Source organism: Miniopterus natalensis, chromosome 3 (genome assembly GCF_054644295.1).
Source record: "Miniopterus natalensis isolate mMinNat1 chromosome 3, mMinNat1.hap1, whole genome shotgun sequence".
In the NCBI taxonomy this organism is placed as follows: Eukaryota; Metazoa; Chordata; class Mammalia; order Chiroptera; family Miniopteridae; genus Miniopterus; species Miniopterus natalensis.
Window position 1 is genome coordinate 29,447,973 of NC_142083.1, and position 13,155 is coordinate 29,461,127.

Below are 13,155 nucleotides of genomic sequence, written 5' to 3' on the forward strand. Positions count from 1 at the left end.
GAAGGTACCTAAAACAACTCTGGGCACTGAATCTATTTTTCTTTTTTTTCTTTTCTGTATTTTCTATTGTTTTTCATTGTGTTAAAAACATTTAACATGAGGTTTACCATCTTGGAAAGTTCTTAAGTGGACAATACAGTATTGTTAACTGTAGGCACCATGGTGTACAGCCGATCTCTAGAGCTTACTTATCCTGCATAATTGCAACTGTACACCCACTGAATAGCAATTTCCCATTTTCCCACCCTCAGCCCCTGGCACCTGCCATTCTGCTCTCTGTTTCTGTGAGTTTGAGTATTTTAGGTATCTGACAGGCTTCCCTGGTAGAATGTTTCCCCGGTGAACACACTCAACATGTCTCATCACAACTGATTACTAGAGGAACTCAGTGCATTTTTTTCTGACTCCATTGGGAGAGGGGACTCTTGGAAGCCTGTGTCTGGTTTCTTCCCGACTTTGCCCCACGTACCTTTCTCTTTCCTGATTTTGCTTTGTGTTCCTTTGCTGTAGTAAATTCTAGCCATCAATATGACAAGCTGCTGGATCCTAGCAAACCCTGAACCCTGGGGTGGTCTCGCTGACCCCTGACACACCTGGTGTCTGTGAATCCTGCCCTCTACACAGGTGGCCAGTACTGACGTTGGTATCAAAGAGAGGGGAGAGCGGGTTTTTGAGAAAGTATTTGTCAAAGACTGTTCAGGCCAAGCTTCCATAGAAAACTGCCACCCGCTTTAGAGTGTCTGATCAACAGGCACACATTCTTCTTTGCATGCACGGTTCATCCAAAAACACAAAAGCAAAAATGCACCCCAACATGCATTCCCTCTTTCCATTGCTTCAGAGTAAAACTTTGCTGTCTCTTGATTGACTAGTAGTAATTTCCTCATACCTTTTAATAGCATAGGTCTGTTTAACTGATCTGTAACAATTCAAACAGCTAAATCCAACATCTTAAATGACAGTTACTGGCCAAATTCCTTCTGACCACAACTTTCCTAATACCTTTTAGGGAAATCCAAAAGGTACCTTTTCTAGACATGCCTTGAACTTGGCAGAGAATGAATTTACAACATATAAATTACTTTGTTCTTATAGTCTTAGCAAATGTTCAAGAGTCTGTCCAAGTATGGCTACTGGCCTCCTCTTCCACCTTTTCTATCCAAGCTTCTTAAAAATGCAGCTAGCCAAAAGAGCAAATAACATAGGTGCCCACTATCCTCAGTTTCTTTCACAGTTGTTTACCTGGTGACATTGCTATAAACAAGTAAAAACTCCTTTGGTAAACAGGACCATAAGAAGAAAAACACAAATACTCTGCAGAGTAGGAAATACATATGGAGACATAACTGGGTGTGATTCTTCTATATGTACTAATGCTAAATGAAACTGCCCTATGCTGGGAACTGAAACAGTAATCTGGTAAGCAATACCTCGGAGTGTCAAAGGCCAAATTATTAGGTTCAGGAATATAATTGCATACTTCTCTTAATTATAATTACAGTACAATCTCTCCTGGATCCCAAATTAGCTTTGCATCAATGAACATTGCCTATTGTTTCCAGATTCTGTATGCCTACATGATAGTTTGTCCATTAGTTCTCATTTGTTAAGAATTTTCTATTAAATTACATATGACCAATATTAATTTTATAAGCCCAAGTCCCCTTTCCCAGATGTTTATTATTCTTCACCAACACCTTTCAACTCCTCGTAAAACATTTTACCTAAAACATCTACTCGTGCAGAGACAGTGATGTTACCTGAGAAAAATCCTTTTCCTTGGCTCTAGAAACTCCACTTTCCTCCCACACAAGTCAAACAGTGAGCCACAAAATCTCGAAAGACCACAGAAAGCAATCACCATCCAAAATATAAAATGGAGAAATGTCGCCCAAGGGCACTCACCCACTAGAGTCTGCAGAAGTGATAGCGATCAGCGGCAGAATCTTCAGGGGGAGGCTGGTGGGTCGTTGGACGTTCTCAGATTCACTTTTCAAGTCTGCTTGTTCCAACTGTCTGAAGGCGAGAGGAGGGAGCTGCACGTTGCGGCACGAGAGTCTCCGCACCAGGTAGGGCTCCATGCCTCGTGAGGGGCCTTCCTCTTCATTACTGGAATGTAGTGTTTCCTCTGAGGCCTGGGGCAAAAGTCCAGGAAAGTATATGTCATCAACAAGTGTCCTGATGCCTATCATTAGACAACGACTGCATACTTTTGGAGAAAGAAATGAAGGGAAACTTATAAATGGAAAGTGCTAACTCAAAAGCGATGACATTAACAGAACAATTTTTGGTGAAAAGATTAGAACTGAGAACTGAAATCTAGATTTATTTTAAAAACAGAAAATTTGTTCACCAGTATAGTTAGAGTGGCTCAGTTGTTACAGTTAACTGGCCTCTTCAATAATCTCAGGATTTTTAAGCTTTGTGCATAAATTCTATAAACTAGAGAGTAAATCAAAATATGTTTCTACCTTCTATGAAATAAATTGAAAAAATTCACTTTAATATCTATTTTGACATATGACATACTCATAAGTACATGCCTATGAAGGGAAAGGAAGAAAATGAGTCCTATTTTTCCTTCAGACTTAATACCATATTTGTAACACATATTTTCATATGTCAAGTGTTACTTGAACATCCTTTGCAAAGGTTTGCAATAAGAATTTTTAAACAGGACATGAAAAGAATACCTGAGGACCCAGCAGAACATTATTTAAGTAGCAGCTAAATTTTGCAAATTTGATCCATGTTTTCCCATGCCAAAGGAAATCAAATCTAGAATAAAGTAGAAGTTTTGATAATTTGATTCTAGTTGAAAAAATATTCTGCTCCATGAGCAATAATTATTTCCAAGTGGTTGGAAAGTCTACTCTAGCAATATTTATTACATCTATATTTTCAGAATGATCCAGTCAGCAAATGCTCTCGGATACCATGCTGGACTTTAGAATCCTTGCATTACCACTTTGCTAGTTGTGTGCTTAGAGTGTTTCTTGACCTCCCTAAGTTTTCCATTCCTTTATTATAAAGATGGGAATAATATTTAACCACAAGAATGAAATAAGATCATGCATGTAATGTGCATAGCTCATTACCTGCATGCAGTGTGATAAGCAATCATAAATGGATAAATGGCAATTTACTTTCCTTTTCAGTTTTATAGGTGAAGAAACCAACCCAGGGAGGCAAAGTACTTTCCCCAAAGTGTACTGACTTTGTAGAGCATAGACCTAGTTTAGAATCTTCGTTGCACTCCTTCTTGTACTATTACCTTCTGGTGCATAACTTAGGCTCACTGAGGTTAGTTCTACATCTGAACACTGAAGATAATAATATATACTTCTTAGGTCCATTGTCTGGAGGATAAATATGAAGTATTTGAAGCACCAGTATTTGGCACAGAGTTTTCACTCAACGAAATAGTAGCTATTATTATATAAACCAGGCTAATTCCCTTTATCTTTTTGTACATCACGCTGTCCTTGATACATCATTTATCCATACTGCTTTACAAATAGAAAACTTGTTCTCTGATTTATATCTTGAAAAATGGGAAAGAATATGCAATGGTGGATTCTATTCAGCATTGAATTTTATTGTCTAATTTTTTGGCTAAATAGGATAAAAGAAGGGCACCCAGAAGGTAAAGAAGAGGTTGAAGCTAAATACAGTTTATTTACTTCAAATCTAAACATAAAGATCTAGATTCTGAGAACCTGTGTTTTGAGGAATATACTTTGCTTTGTAAAACAACATCGATAATAACAAGAATAATGGCTTAAAAGGGAGGAATCTTGGCATTGGGACAATAGGAATGGACCTTGAGGGCATTATGCTTAGTGAAATAAGTCAGACAGAGAAAAACAAATTCTCTGTGATCTCACTTATATACTGAATCTAAAAAATAAAATAAAATAAAAAGTCATTAAAAGAAAAAAAGAGAGAGATCAAATTTGTGGTTACCAGGAGTGGGAATGGTGGGAGGGAAAGTTGGATGAAGGTAGTCAAAAGGCACAAGTCTTCAATTATAAGATAAATAAGCACTATGGATGTAACACACAACATGATAACTATCGTTAACATTGCTATATGGTACATATAAAGTTGTTAAGAAAGTAAATCCTAACAGTTCTCATCACAAGGAAAAACTATTTTTTCTTTTTCTTTTATTTATTTAAATGAAAAATACTTTTTTCTTTTCATGATATCATAAGTCAAATCATTATGCTGATACATCTTAAACATACACTGCTATATGTAAATTATATCTCAATAAAACTGGAAAAAAGTTAAAAATAATAATGGTTGAATTCACTGAGTCCTTATGAAATGGTGCTGTGTTTTACATGTACCGTCTCTTTTGAATCTTACTGAAACTCTGAGTTAGATCTTATTACTTTTCCAGTTTTACACATAAAGAAACAGAGACCTATTAGCTAAAGCTGGAGCTAATAACCACTGTGCTATACAACCTCTAACAAGTATGGTCCCTGGCAGGGTACAGATTACTAGGAAAAAAATATAGAACACACACTAATTGATCATAGCTTAATAAACCTCACATTTTCATTTTAAAAAATAGCAAAACTGAGGTCAGGACAGCCCTACATCAGCATTGGAAATTAATTATAATCCCTGTTGAATGAGTTAGGAGCTAGAGATTCGAGGCTCAACTCTGACACTAATTACTTAGGTGGTGTTAAGAAGTCACTTAATCTTCCTGGGCTTTAATTTCCTTAGACATAAATCAAGAGGTTGTACAAAATGAACCTTAAGACCAGTTCCAATTCTGAAATACTCTGCTTTTTACAACAGCCAATGGCAAAATTAATGTTTAGTGACCTGGCAACTATAGAAAATAAGGAGAAAATGTACACATTTGACTTTCTTAGCTTTTTGAGTGAGAGTGAGCCTGTGTGTGTGAAGCTCTGTGTATCCGTTAAGTCCAGGGCTGCGAACCGAATCACACTTTTGGATTCAGGTCATAATCTGCTTCACGTATTTCTTTATAGAGAAGTTAATGACCTAAGGGGCAGCTACCCGTCTTCAGGATAAATGTGGAAAAGAGCAGAGGGTGAGTCTAGCGGAGCAAAGCACTGGATGCGGGTGACCAAAGTTAACATCTCTCATAAGTACTTAGCTGCTCGGGCTGGCGACAGCATTGCAACAGCAGAAAAGCTTTACATCACCCAGGTTACTTAATAAAGACTTAATGTTTGTGACACTCTTCTTTAGATAAAACCACCTCAGGAAGTAACTTTTTGACAGAACAACCTCTATTAAAAAATAAAGTGTAGCATTTTTACCTTGATTATAAAAATGATGAAGCAGTAGGTATCTGTATCCAACATTTCTAATCACAAACAGTCGAATAAGTGGCTTTTAAAAAATTCCAGATCAATATGTACCAATTATATTTCAAAAAGGAAGAGAACAGCTCTATCAGGTATCAGGCAGGATAAGTAGCCTTACTTCAGAAAGAAACGTAAAACTGACTGCCACGAGAACATGTATCTTACGTTATGGGGTGAGGAGTATTTATAATGTCACTGAGCCATTATTTCTCAAAATGTGATGCTCACCGCCCCGCATGAGCGTGACACAGGTGCTTGCTAAAATCCAGACTCCCGGGCCCTATCCCAGATCTGCCCCATCGCAATCTCTATTATTAGGGCTCGGGAATCTGAATTAGTCGCCGGTATGATTCTTATGAATACTAAAGTGTGAGAGATAATATTAGATGTTGGTGTCACTCCTGATGTTGTGTTTGTAAATATTACTATAAGCTGGGTAGAGACTACATCCCTTAACAAGGGATTTCTTTTAAAACTCTAAGACTTAGCCACTCAAATTGCTTTGGTCTATTCCCATGTTAAAACTTGTTTCAAATATATATATATATTATTGTAAATATTTTCACCAAACTTTTCTTAATAGAGATGAAATGTTTCAAGCACTCAGTGTTTCCAAAATCCATATGCTATGCAGAGCATCGTGGAAGTTAGCAGGTTAAGCAGCTGCAAGGTTTTCAGGAAGCGGACAGACTGAGCTGAGGGCAGGTTTTTATCACTTCTAATGTTGCCTTCCTTCTTCCTGTCGAATTAGTTTTCTGTAAAATTATCCTTTGAAAAAGTAAAGTTTTCCTGTGCTTGCATATGTAGTATAAAGAAGACAATTTCTGAAAACTGAGCTAACTCTTTAAGGAATAGAATACAGTTTAATAGGTTGCTACTGCAAATAATCAAAATCATGCTCACGATCTGGAAGTATATATACCAACAGTAGACACTGCCTATATATTATTCTTTTATGTTCCCATGAAATTGTTCACAGTACACTAAAGCAGTAATTGAAAGTCTACCTTAAGATTTTCTAAGTCTTATGCCAAGTGATTTTCCCCTATCTTATTACTTATATGTATTTTGTATTAAAATCCAATGCTAAGGTTGCCCACATAATCTTAGAGAAAACTCACAAGTCAGGACAATAAAGATAAATAACTAAGTTGTTTTCATATTGAAAAGGACATTGTACTGAATTAACACAATCCACTTTCAAATGGATATTTGTATACGATATAGAAAAGGCACTCTTGCAAAAATGAATTCCAAGTGAAAATGAAATTTTCCACCTCAGATTAACATAGAGATAGCAGATAGCTCTTAAATGTCCACAGAACGTAATCTCAATTTAGGCTCTGATTTCAAACTGATTAGAAGAGACAGAAATCACCTAAGTTTCTCTAAAGCCATCTCCTATAATTTAGTCATCAAAGCCTCTAAAAAGTTCATAGAAGAAATAGAAAAAATTCTCATTTAGTAATATTTTACTGTATATTCTCATCAAGAAGAAAGTTTGTCTGAAACTCTAGGATTCAATTAACCTTCTATAAATATCACTGGTGCTTTCCTAGTGACCTTGAAAAATGAAGTAGATTCTATTTTGTTAGCAGAGGAAGGAAAGATAATTTAAGGAAAAACATTTGTCATTTATTTCACAATGATATACAGTAATGGAATCACAAGTGTAAAAAAAAATGGAGCTGACATTGTTTGACCCCTAAAAATCATGTCTTCCTAGAAGAATGGGTTAAAACTTAGCTGCCTTATTCTCTCAGCATTTTGAAAAATCTCTCACTTGAGTAATTAGGTGCCAAATCACAACATCAGGAGGAATATGAAGCTCTATTATCTTCAGTTTCAAGTTTTATTTAAATACCAATATCAATCAAAAATATATCTGTAAACATAAAAGCAAAAGCTAAAACCATAATTTAAGAGAAAGTATATTTATAATAATAAGTTTGGTCTGTAATTCTAGAACAATCTAACAGAGAGGAAAGGGGAGACTAAGTAATGCTACATTCCCTTCCCATGGAGGGAGCCAGAAACTATGCCTTTGTTCTTGGCTGTGATGCTCAGATAACCATAAAGTACTTAATTGATAAACAAACTATGGATCAAAGAATATTATTATTAAGTCTAAATGCAATGTTATAATTGATAGTGAAACATAATGTTTATTCTTATTAAAATAATAATACAAGGATGGTCCTCATAACTCCTTTATTTAGCATTATCTGATTTATGTGTTTTATTTTAAATATGTTTTTATTTATTTCAGAGAGAGGAAGGGAGAGGGTGAGAGAGAGAGAAGCATCAATGATGAGAGAGTCATTGATCGGCTGCCTCCTGCACGCCCCCTGCAGGGGATCCAGCCTGCAGCCCGGGCATGTGCCCTGACCAGGGATCCAGCCCCTATCTCCTGGATCCTAGGTCGATGCTCAACCCCTGAGCCACGCCGGCCGGGCCAGTATTATCAGTTTTATAGTATAATTTCATATGTAATAGGGCACAGCCATTCTCATATTATTTATTTTAAAAATATTCTTTTTATTTTCATCTCTTTTTTTTACTTTTAATTGAAGGCCTCTCTGATACCCTCTAAAGGGGAAAAATTGAGGGTTTTTGTAATGACATTAAACATAGAAGCAAGGAAGATCAGGTTTGCTTATATAATGCAGTTCTCCTGCTTCAGGTTTCATTCCTATCTTTTTAAGCTTAAACTTATTTTTTATAAATTAGATATTTTGCCTTGTAGTTTTAACAACCAGTTTTTGGTTTTTATAAAGGAATATCTTTTGCATATTTTAACTTATAACTGGACAAACTTATCCGACTAGTCTTTCTTCAAGTATTTTTCAGTTGATTTTTTTGTTTGTTTCTTACATTAACCAGTTTTGTTCTGTCTTCTAATCCTCACCAGAGGGTATTTTTCCCATTGCTTTTTCAGAGAGAGTGGAAGGGGGAGGGAGCTAGAGATACACAGAGAGAAACATCCGAAACAGAGACATTGGCTGGTTGCTGACCTGGGCCAGGCATCCAGCCTGCAACCAGGTGCACGCCCTTGGCTGGAATCAAACCCAGGACCCTCCAGTCCACAGGCCGATGCTCTAACCACTGAGCCAAACCAGCTCGGGCAACAATTATCTTTAAATTGTTATCTTGGGATATCTAAATGCCCACTTTCAAAGCTAATCATGCACAATGTACAATGTTTGAAACCGAGAGCCAGCTCGCACACGTACCTGCCTCAGACACACACAATGTAACCGTTTCCCACCGGTGGCCGCTGGAAGCCCTGGGCAGGGCCGCTGGGACCCCCTCCTCCCCCCCCCTGTCCCCTCCCCCTCCCCCCCCCTCCTCCCCCCCCCTCCTCCCCCCCTCCTCTCGCTCGGGGCGGGGCGGGGGTCACAGTCTCAGCAAAAAAAGAGGCCCAGGCCTTGCAGAGGGAATCAGATGTCTGCAAACAGCGGTTGGAGTTCCGGAAGTCGTCACGGTTAACATTTCGCGCCGTTAGCAAATAAACATTTGAGAAAAGTACATTTTGAAATATGTCCATCCTCCCGAAATAACAAAACGTAAGTCATTCGTCAGTCCTTTAGATTTAACTACTAATTACAGAAAATTCAGGATATGGGCGTCGATGTTGAGCAACACCACAGGGATGCAACCAGTAAAATGCAGCCTATGAAAACTCCAAGCTGTCTGATGCACTTTTTTCAACAACAAAAATTGCAGAGAGAGAGAGAACAGAGAGCAGAGAAGTTTAGTCTAAAAGAGAATTAAGGTACGTCACATTTTAACCTTGTTTGGAACTAATTTCAAACAAAAATTCAAAGTTATTTTTTAAAATCAGAAAAATTTGATATTAAGGAATCATTAGGAAAATATACAGGTGTTTTAATGTTATTGAGGTGGGGGGTCCCGGCAAACAGAACAGTCACTGAAATAAAATACTGCAGGGTTTATACCGTAGTGTTTATTTTACCTAATTGGCTCTAAAACTGGGCTTAAAGCTATCTGTTCACTATATTTTATGAGGAAGCTGTGAAAAGTAATTAAAACAAACTCATATATTACTAAGTATTCCTCAGAGTTAGCAGCTGTGTACATTTAACATACAATGATGATGATGATGGTGGTGGTGGTGACGTAGGAGTCTTAGGTTATGTGGTATCCCACTGTGACAGAAATTTTTCCATTGTTCATTATCTGTGCTGTAAAAACAATGATTCATAGATCTAATCCCACCACTAAGTATTCACTAACCTTTAAACAATTAGGAGCTGCTTTTCTTTCTTTGTCCTGAAGCTAAAAAATCAGAGGAAAATGTTATCCCTTATAAATAACATTTAGCAAAATCAATTTCCATATCACCTTCAAATAAACTGAAAGTTTCCCAGAATTTAATAAGCTATTGTTTTTCATCGTTAGCATACACCCCCTCAGCACTCTATTCTAAATACATTCATCCCAGGCACTCAAAATCAGGGCTTTAAACTCCGTTCCTTCAAGGTTATAAAGCAATTTCTCTTTTTTCTTGATTTTGTAGATATTAAAATTGCTAGAGCTTCACAACAAAAGAGGCATAGAATTTTTACAACAAGAATTTAAAAACTAGATACTTAATTCTGTTCCTTTGCCACATTTTGGCTTCTAAATATTATTTTCTAGGTTAGTTATGAGATTAATTTTCAGAATATCACCTTCGGCAACCACCCCAAACAATGAAAATTGAAATCAGTTCCCAATGGTTTGATTTATTATTATTGGTTTCCTTGAAAGGTAGAATAAAATAGATCACTCCAAATCTCAAAACAATATGGATAAGCTAGATTAAAAATATCAGAGGATAAAAGTGAATTTTTATTATATAGGCATGATTAAGCATTTCTAAGCTGGCACAACACAGCTGAAAAGTGCAATAAATGCAGACATCAACATAGATATAAGATATGGTCAAATATCAGAAAAAAACTCAAGCAACTGGTTATTTCAATTAAAAAAAATCACTTCCTCGTCCATACAAGAAATAAATAATTGTCCGAATGCTTCACTTCTCAACAAGTTTGTTACTACACATATACATTTTACTTTTACTATCTTTAATATTCGATATAAAATACCTAATCTCATTCCATGTCACTTGCCTGATAGACTGTCAGGATTGGAAGTGACTTTAAATGCCATCAAGGTCAATATTCCCCTTATTTCATGACACTCCACATGTATAACCAATTGATTTTTCTTAGAGTACTGACAAATAGACCATGATTCTACCCTTGAATATCTCCAATCAGAGACTCTGCAAATATTTCATGAGCATCAACCATTTGGCTGAACTGATCTAGGTGCTCGGATACATATGTAAATAAATGAACAAAGATCTTTGCTCTCAAAGAGCTTACATTATATTCCAGTAGCTCCTGGACTAAAATTCACCACTCACAGCCTGTTTCGCTTCATTTATTCATTAAGCAATCACTGAGCACTAATATGTGTCAGAAACACTTCTTGGCACTGATGAACCAAAGGCAAATAAAATACAGCAAGTCTCCGGCCACTGTGAGAAAGTTATTCTATATATTTAAAGGGAATTTTCTTTATAATTGGCCCTGGGTGTTTAGCTCTCCCTAAAGTCAGAGATTGGGTCTAATTGCTCTGCCCCAGAACAGCCCTCCAGATATAACAGTCTCTCTTCCACCTCCGACCTTGTTTTATAGGCCATGCATTCTGCAGGCCTTTTCTTTAAGGTGCTAAGCCCTCAAATTACTATAGGAACCGAGAATTTAAAGCCAGTGAGTGACTTGAGCTGAGAGGAGTACAAAGACAGGACCGCTACCTCTCCATGGTTGGTTTCCGTGTAAGAATGTAAGAGCAAAACCCAGAAATCTATTTTAACGAGACATCTATTCATTTGGAAATATCTAATTCTAATTTAAGTTTCTAAAAATCCCATGTGGGCCACATAAAACATTTCAGAAGGTAACAAGTTTGGAGTCACAGCTTCAGATAGTATTCACGTGATAGAGTTTGACTTCTCTCTCCAGAATGACTGCAAGTTTTTAATCTACTCCAGCTTCTCAATGTCCTCCTTAGGGTGAATTGCCCAGGATTGGCATCACAGTTCTATGTAGAGAACTGATGCAAATATGGAACCACACCATTGCCTTTCCTGGTGTAGACCCAGTTCTATTCATGAAACAAAAGAATGAATGGATATTTTGTGAGGTGAGGGACTCACATCATATTATTTATTCATAATTATTTTCAACACCTAGATTTCCGGTTGCTATTAAGCGAGGTCTCACCTCTACCCCTCTTGCTCCTCAAGCAACATTAATTAGGACTTATCTCCTTTGGTGTTTTAGAATTTTATGTTTTCTCTTTCTAATTTTTGTTTATTTATATTTACCTCTTTGCTTGGGTCTATCAAGTACTTATTGTATAATGATTTTGTTAATGACTGCATTAAGTTGTTCCTCCCATTTTTGCCTCATCTGTGAATTAGCTCCTTATACAATTAATGCCAATAAAAATTAATAACAAAATGGTGAACTGGAAAGACTAAAAGACTATATCTTCTAGTGGGTTACTAGAGGCCTCTCTCTAAAGAGACATTGACTCATGAAGACAGCCATCCAGTTCTTATTTTGTTTAATGACACCATCAACTGCCTTTCTACATCTCTATCATGATTCATATGGCAGGTTTATCAATGTTTGCTGAAATCCAAGCAGACAGTGGGCCTAGCACTCCTCTGAGAGAAGGGATTAGTTTGATTGGCTGTGCTTTGCTATTAGTGACCTAACACAAACTCCGGATGATCCCCATTTTCTTTTTAAAAGTCTCACAAGAAACTTTTTTTAACAATCTAATTTAGAATTTTATCTAAGATAAAGAAGCTCACCAATTCAACAGTTACTTACTGACTGCCTGTGCGAGGCAATGGAAACAAAATAAAGACAAACAGAAATCCCTGTCTTTCTAATATTTCAGCAGTGCAGGGCAAGAGCAAATAAACCATATAAATAGGGGAATGGTATAGACTGTTAGGCAGTACCAAGTGTTCAGGAGAAAATGAAAGAGGGAAGGTAGATAGAAAGTCCTCTGAGAAAGCAATATTTGCAGAAAGAACTAAAGAAAATAAGATTAATAACCTATTCCCAAAGGATGGAACCGGGGGAATTCACTTTCCTCTCCCTCCTGAAAACCTGAATCACTCAGGCCTGTCTCTAACACACTACCACGTATCTCCTCCGAGTCCTCAGCGAGTTAGTTAACGTTTCTGTGTCTCATTTGTGAAATGATCACAATAATAGCGCACACATGTGGCATTTATTGTGGCGATTCAGTGAGAGGAAGCATGTAGAGTCACACAGTGCCCGATAGCCACAAGGACAGACACACTGTGCTCTGCTGCGCTCCTGTAGGCACATCGGTTCGTGGACTACTGATAACTTAGGAATTAGCGTCAGCCTGCCTGGCACTGTGCTGCTCAGGCCGGATTCCCCGCACGGGGTTGGTTTTCCCCCTGAGCCACAGCGGTCAAATGCAGATGCAGGGAGAAAGCAAGCGCCCCGGAGGGCTGATGCCTGGCCCCGCAGGCCCCCTCTCCCCTTCAGCATGACCGCTTGGTTCCCTCTGCCTTTTGTTCCATCTCTGCAGCATTGATTAGAGGGGTTCAGGGAACCCCTCTGAAGGTTTCCCGAACCATTTCATTCACATTAGGTAGGCTTGCGGGGGGGGCATGGATTTCTTCATCCAGCTTAACTTCACTTCTTTCCCATGTTTATTCTACCCTTTGAAA

The 13,155-nt window shown here is 37.6% G+C and overlaps 1 protein-coding gene across 1 annotated transcript in view; it reads right to left on the minus strand.

Annotated features, from left to right (window-relative positions):
- PDE4D (phosphodiesterase 4D) overlaps nucleotides 1–13,155 on the minus strand; it is an 896,187-nt gene that overhangs the window by 770,931 nt on the left and 112,101 nt on the right. Inside the window, exon 2 of the mRNA XM_087815369.1 lies at nucleotides 1,906–2,135. Coding sequence (XP_087671495.1) covers nucleotides 1,906–2,135 — 230 coding nt within the window. The remainder of the gene's footprint in view (nucleotides 1–1,905; nucleotides 2,136–13,155) is intronic.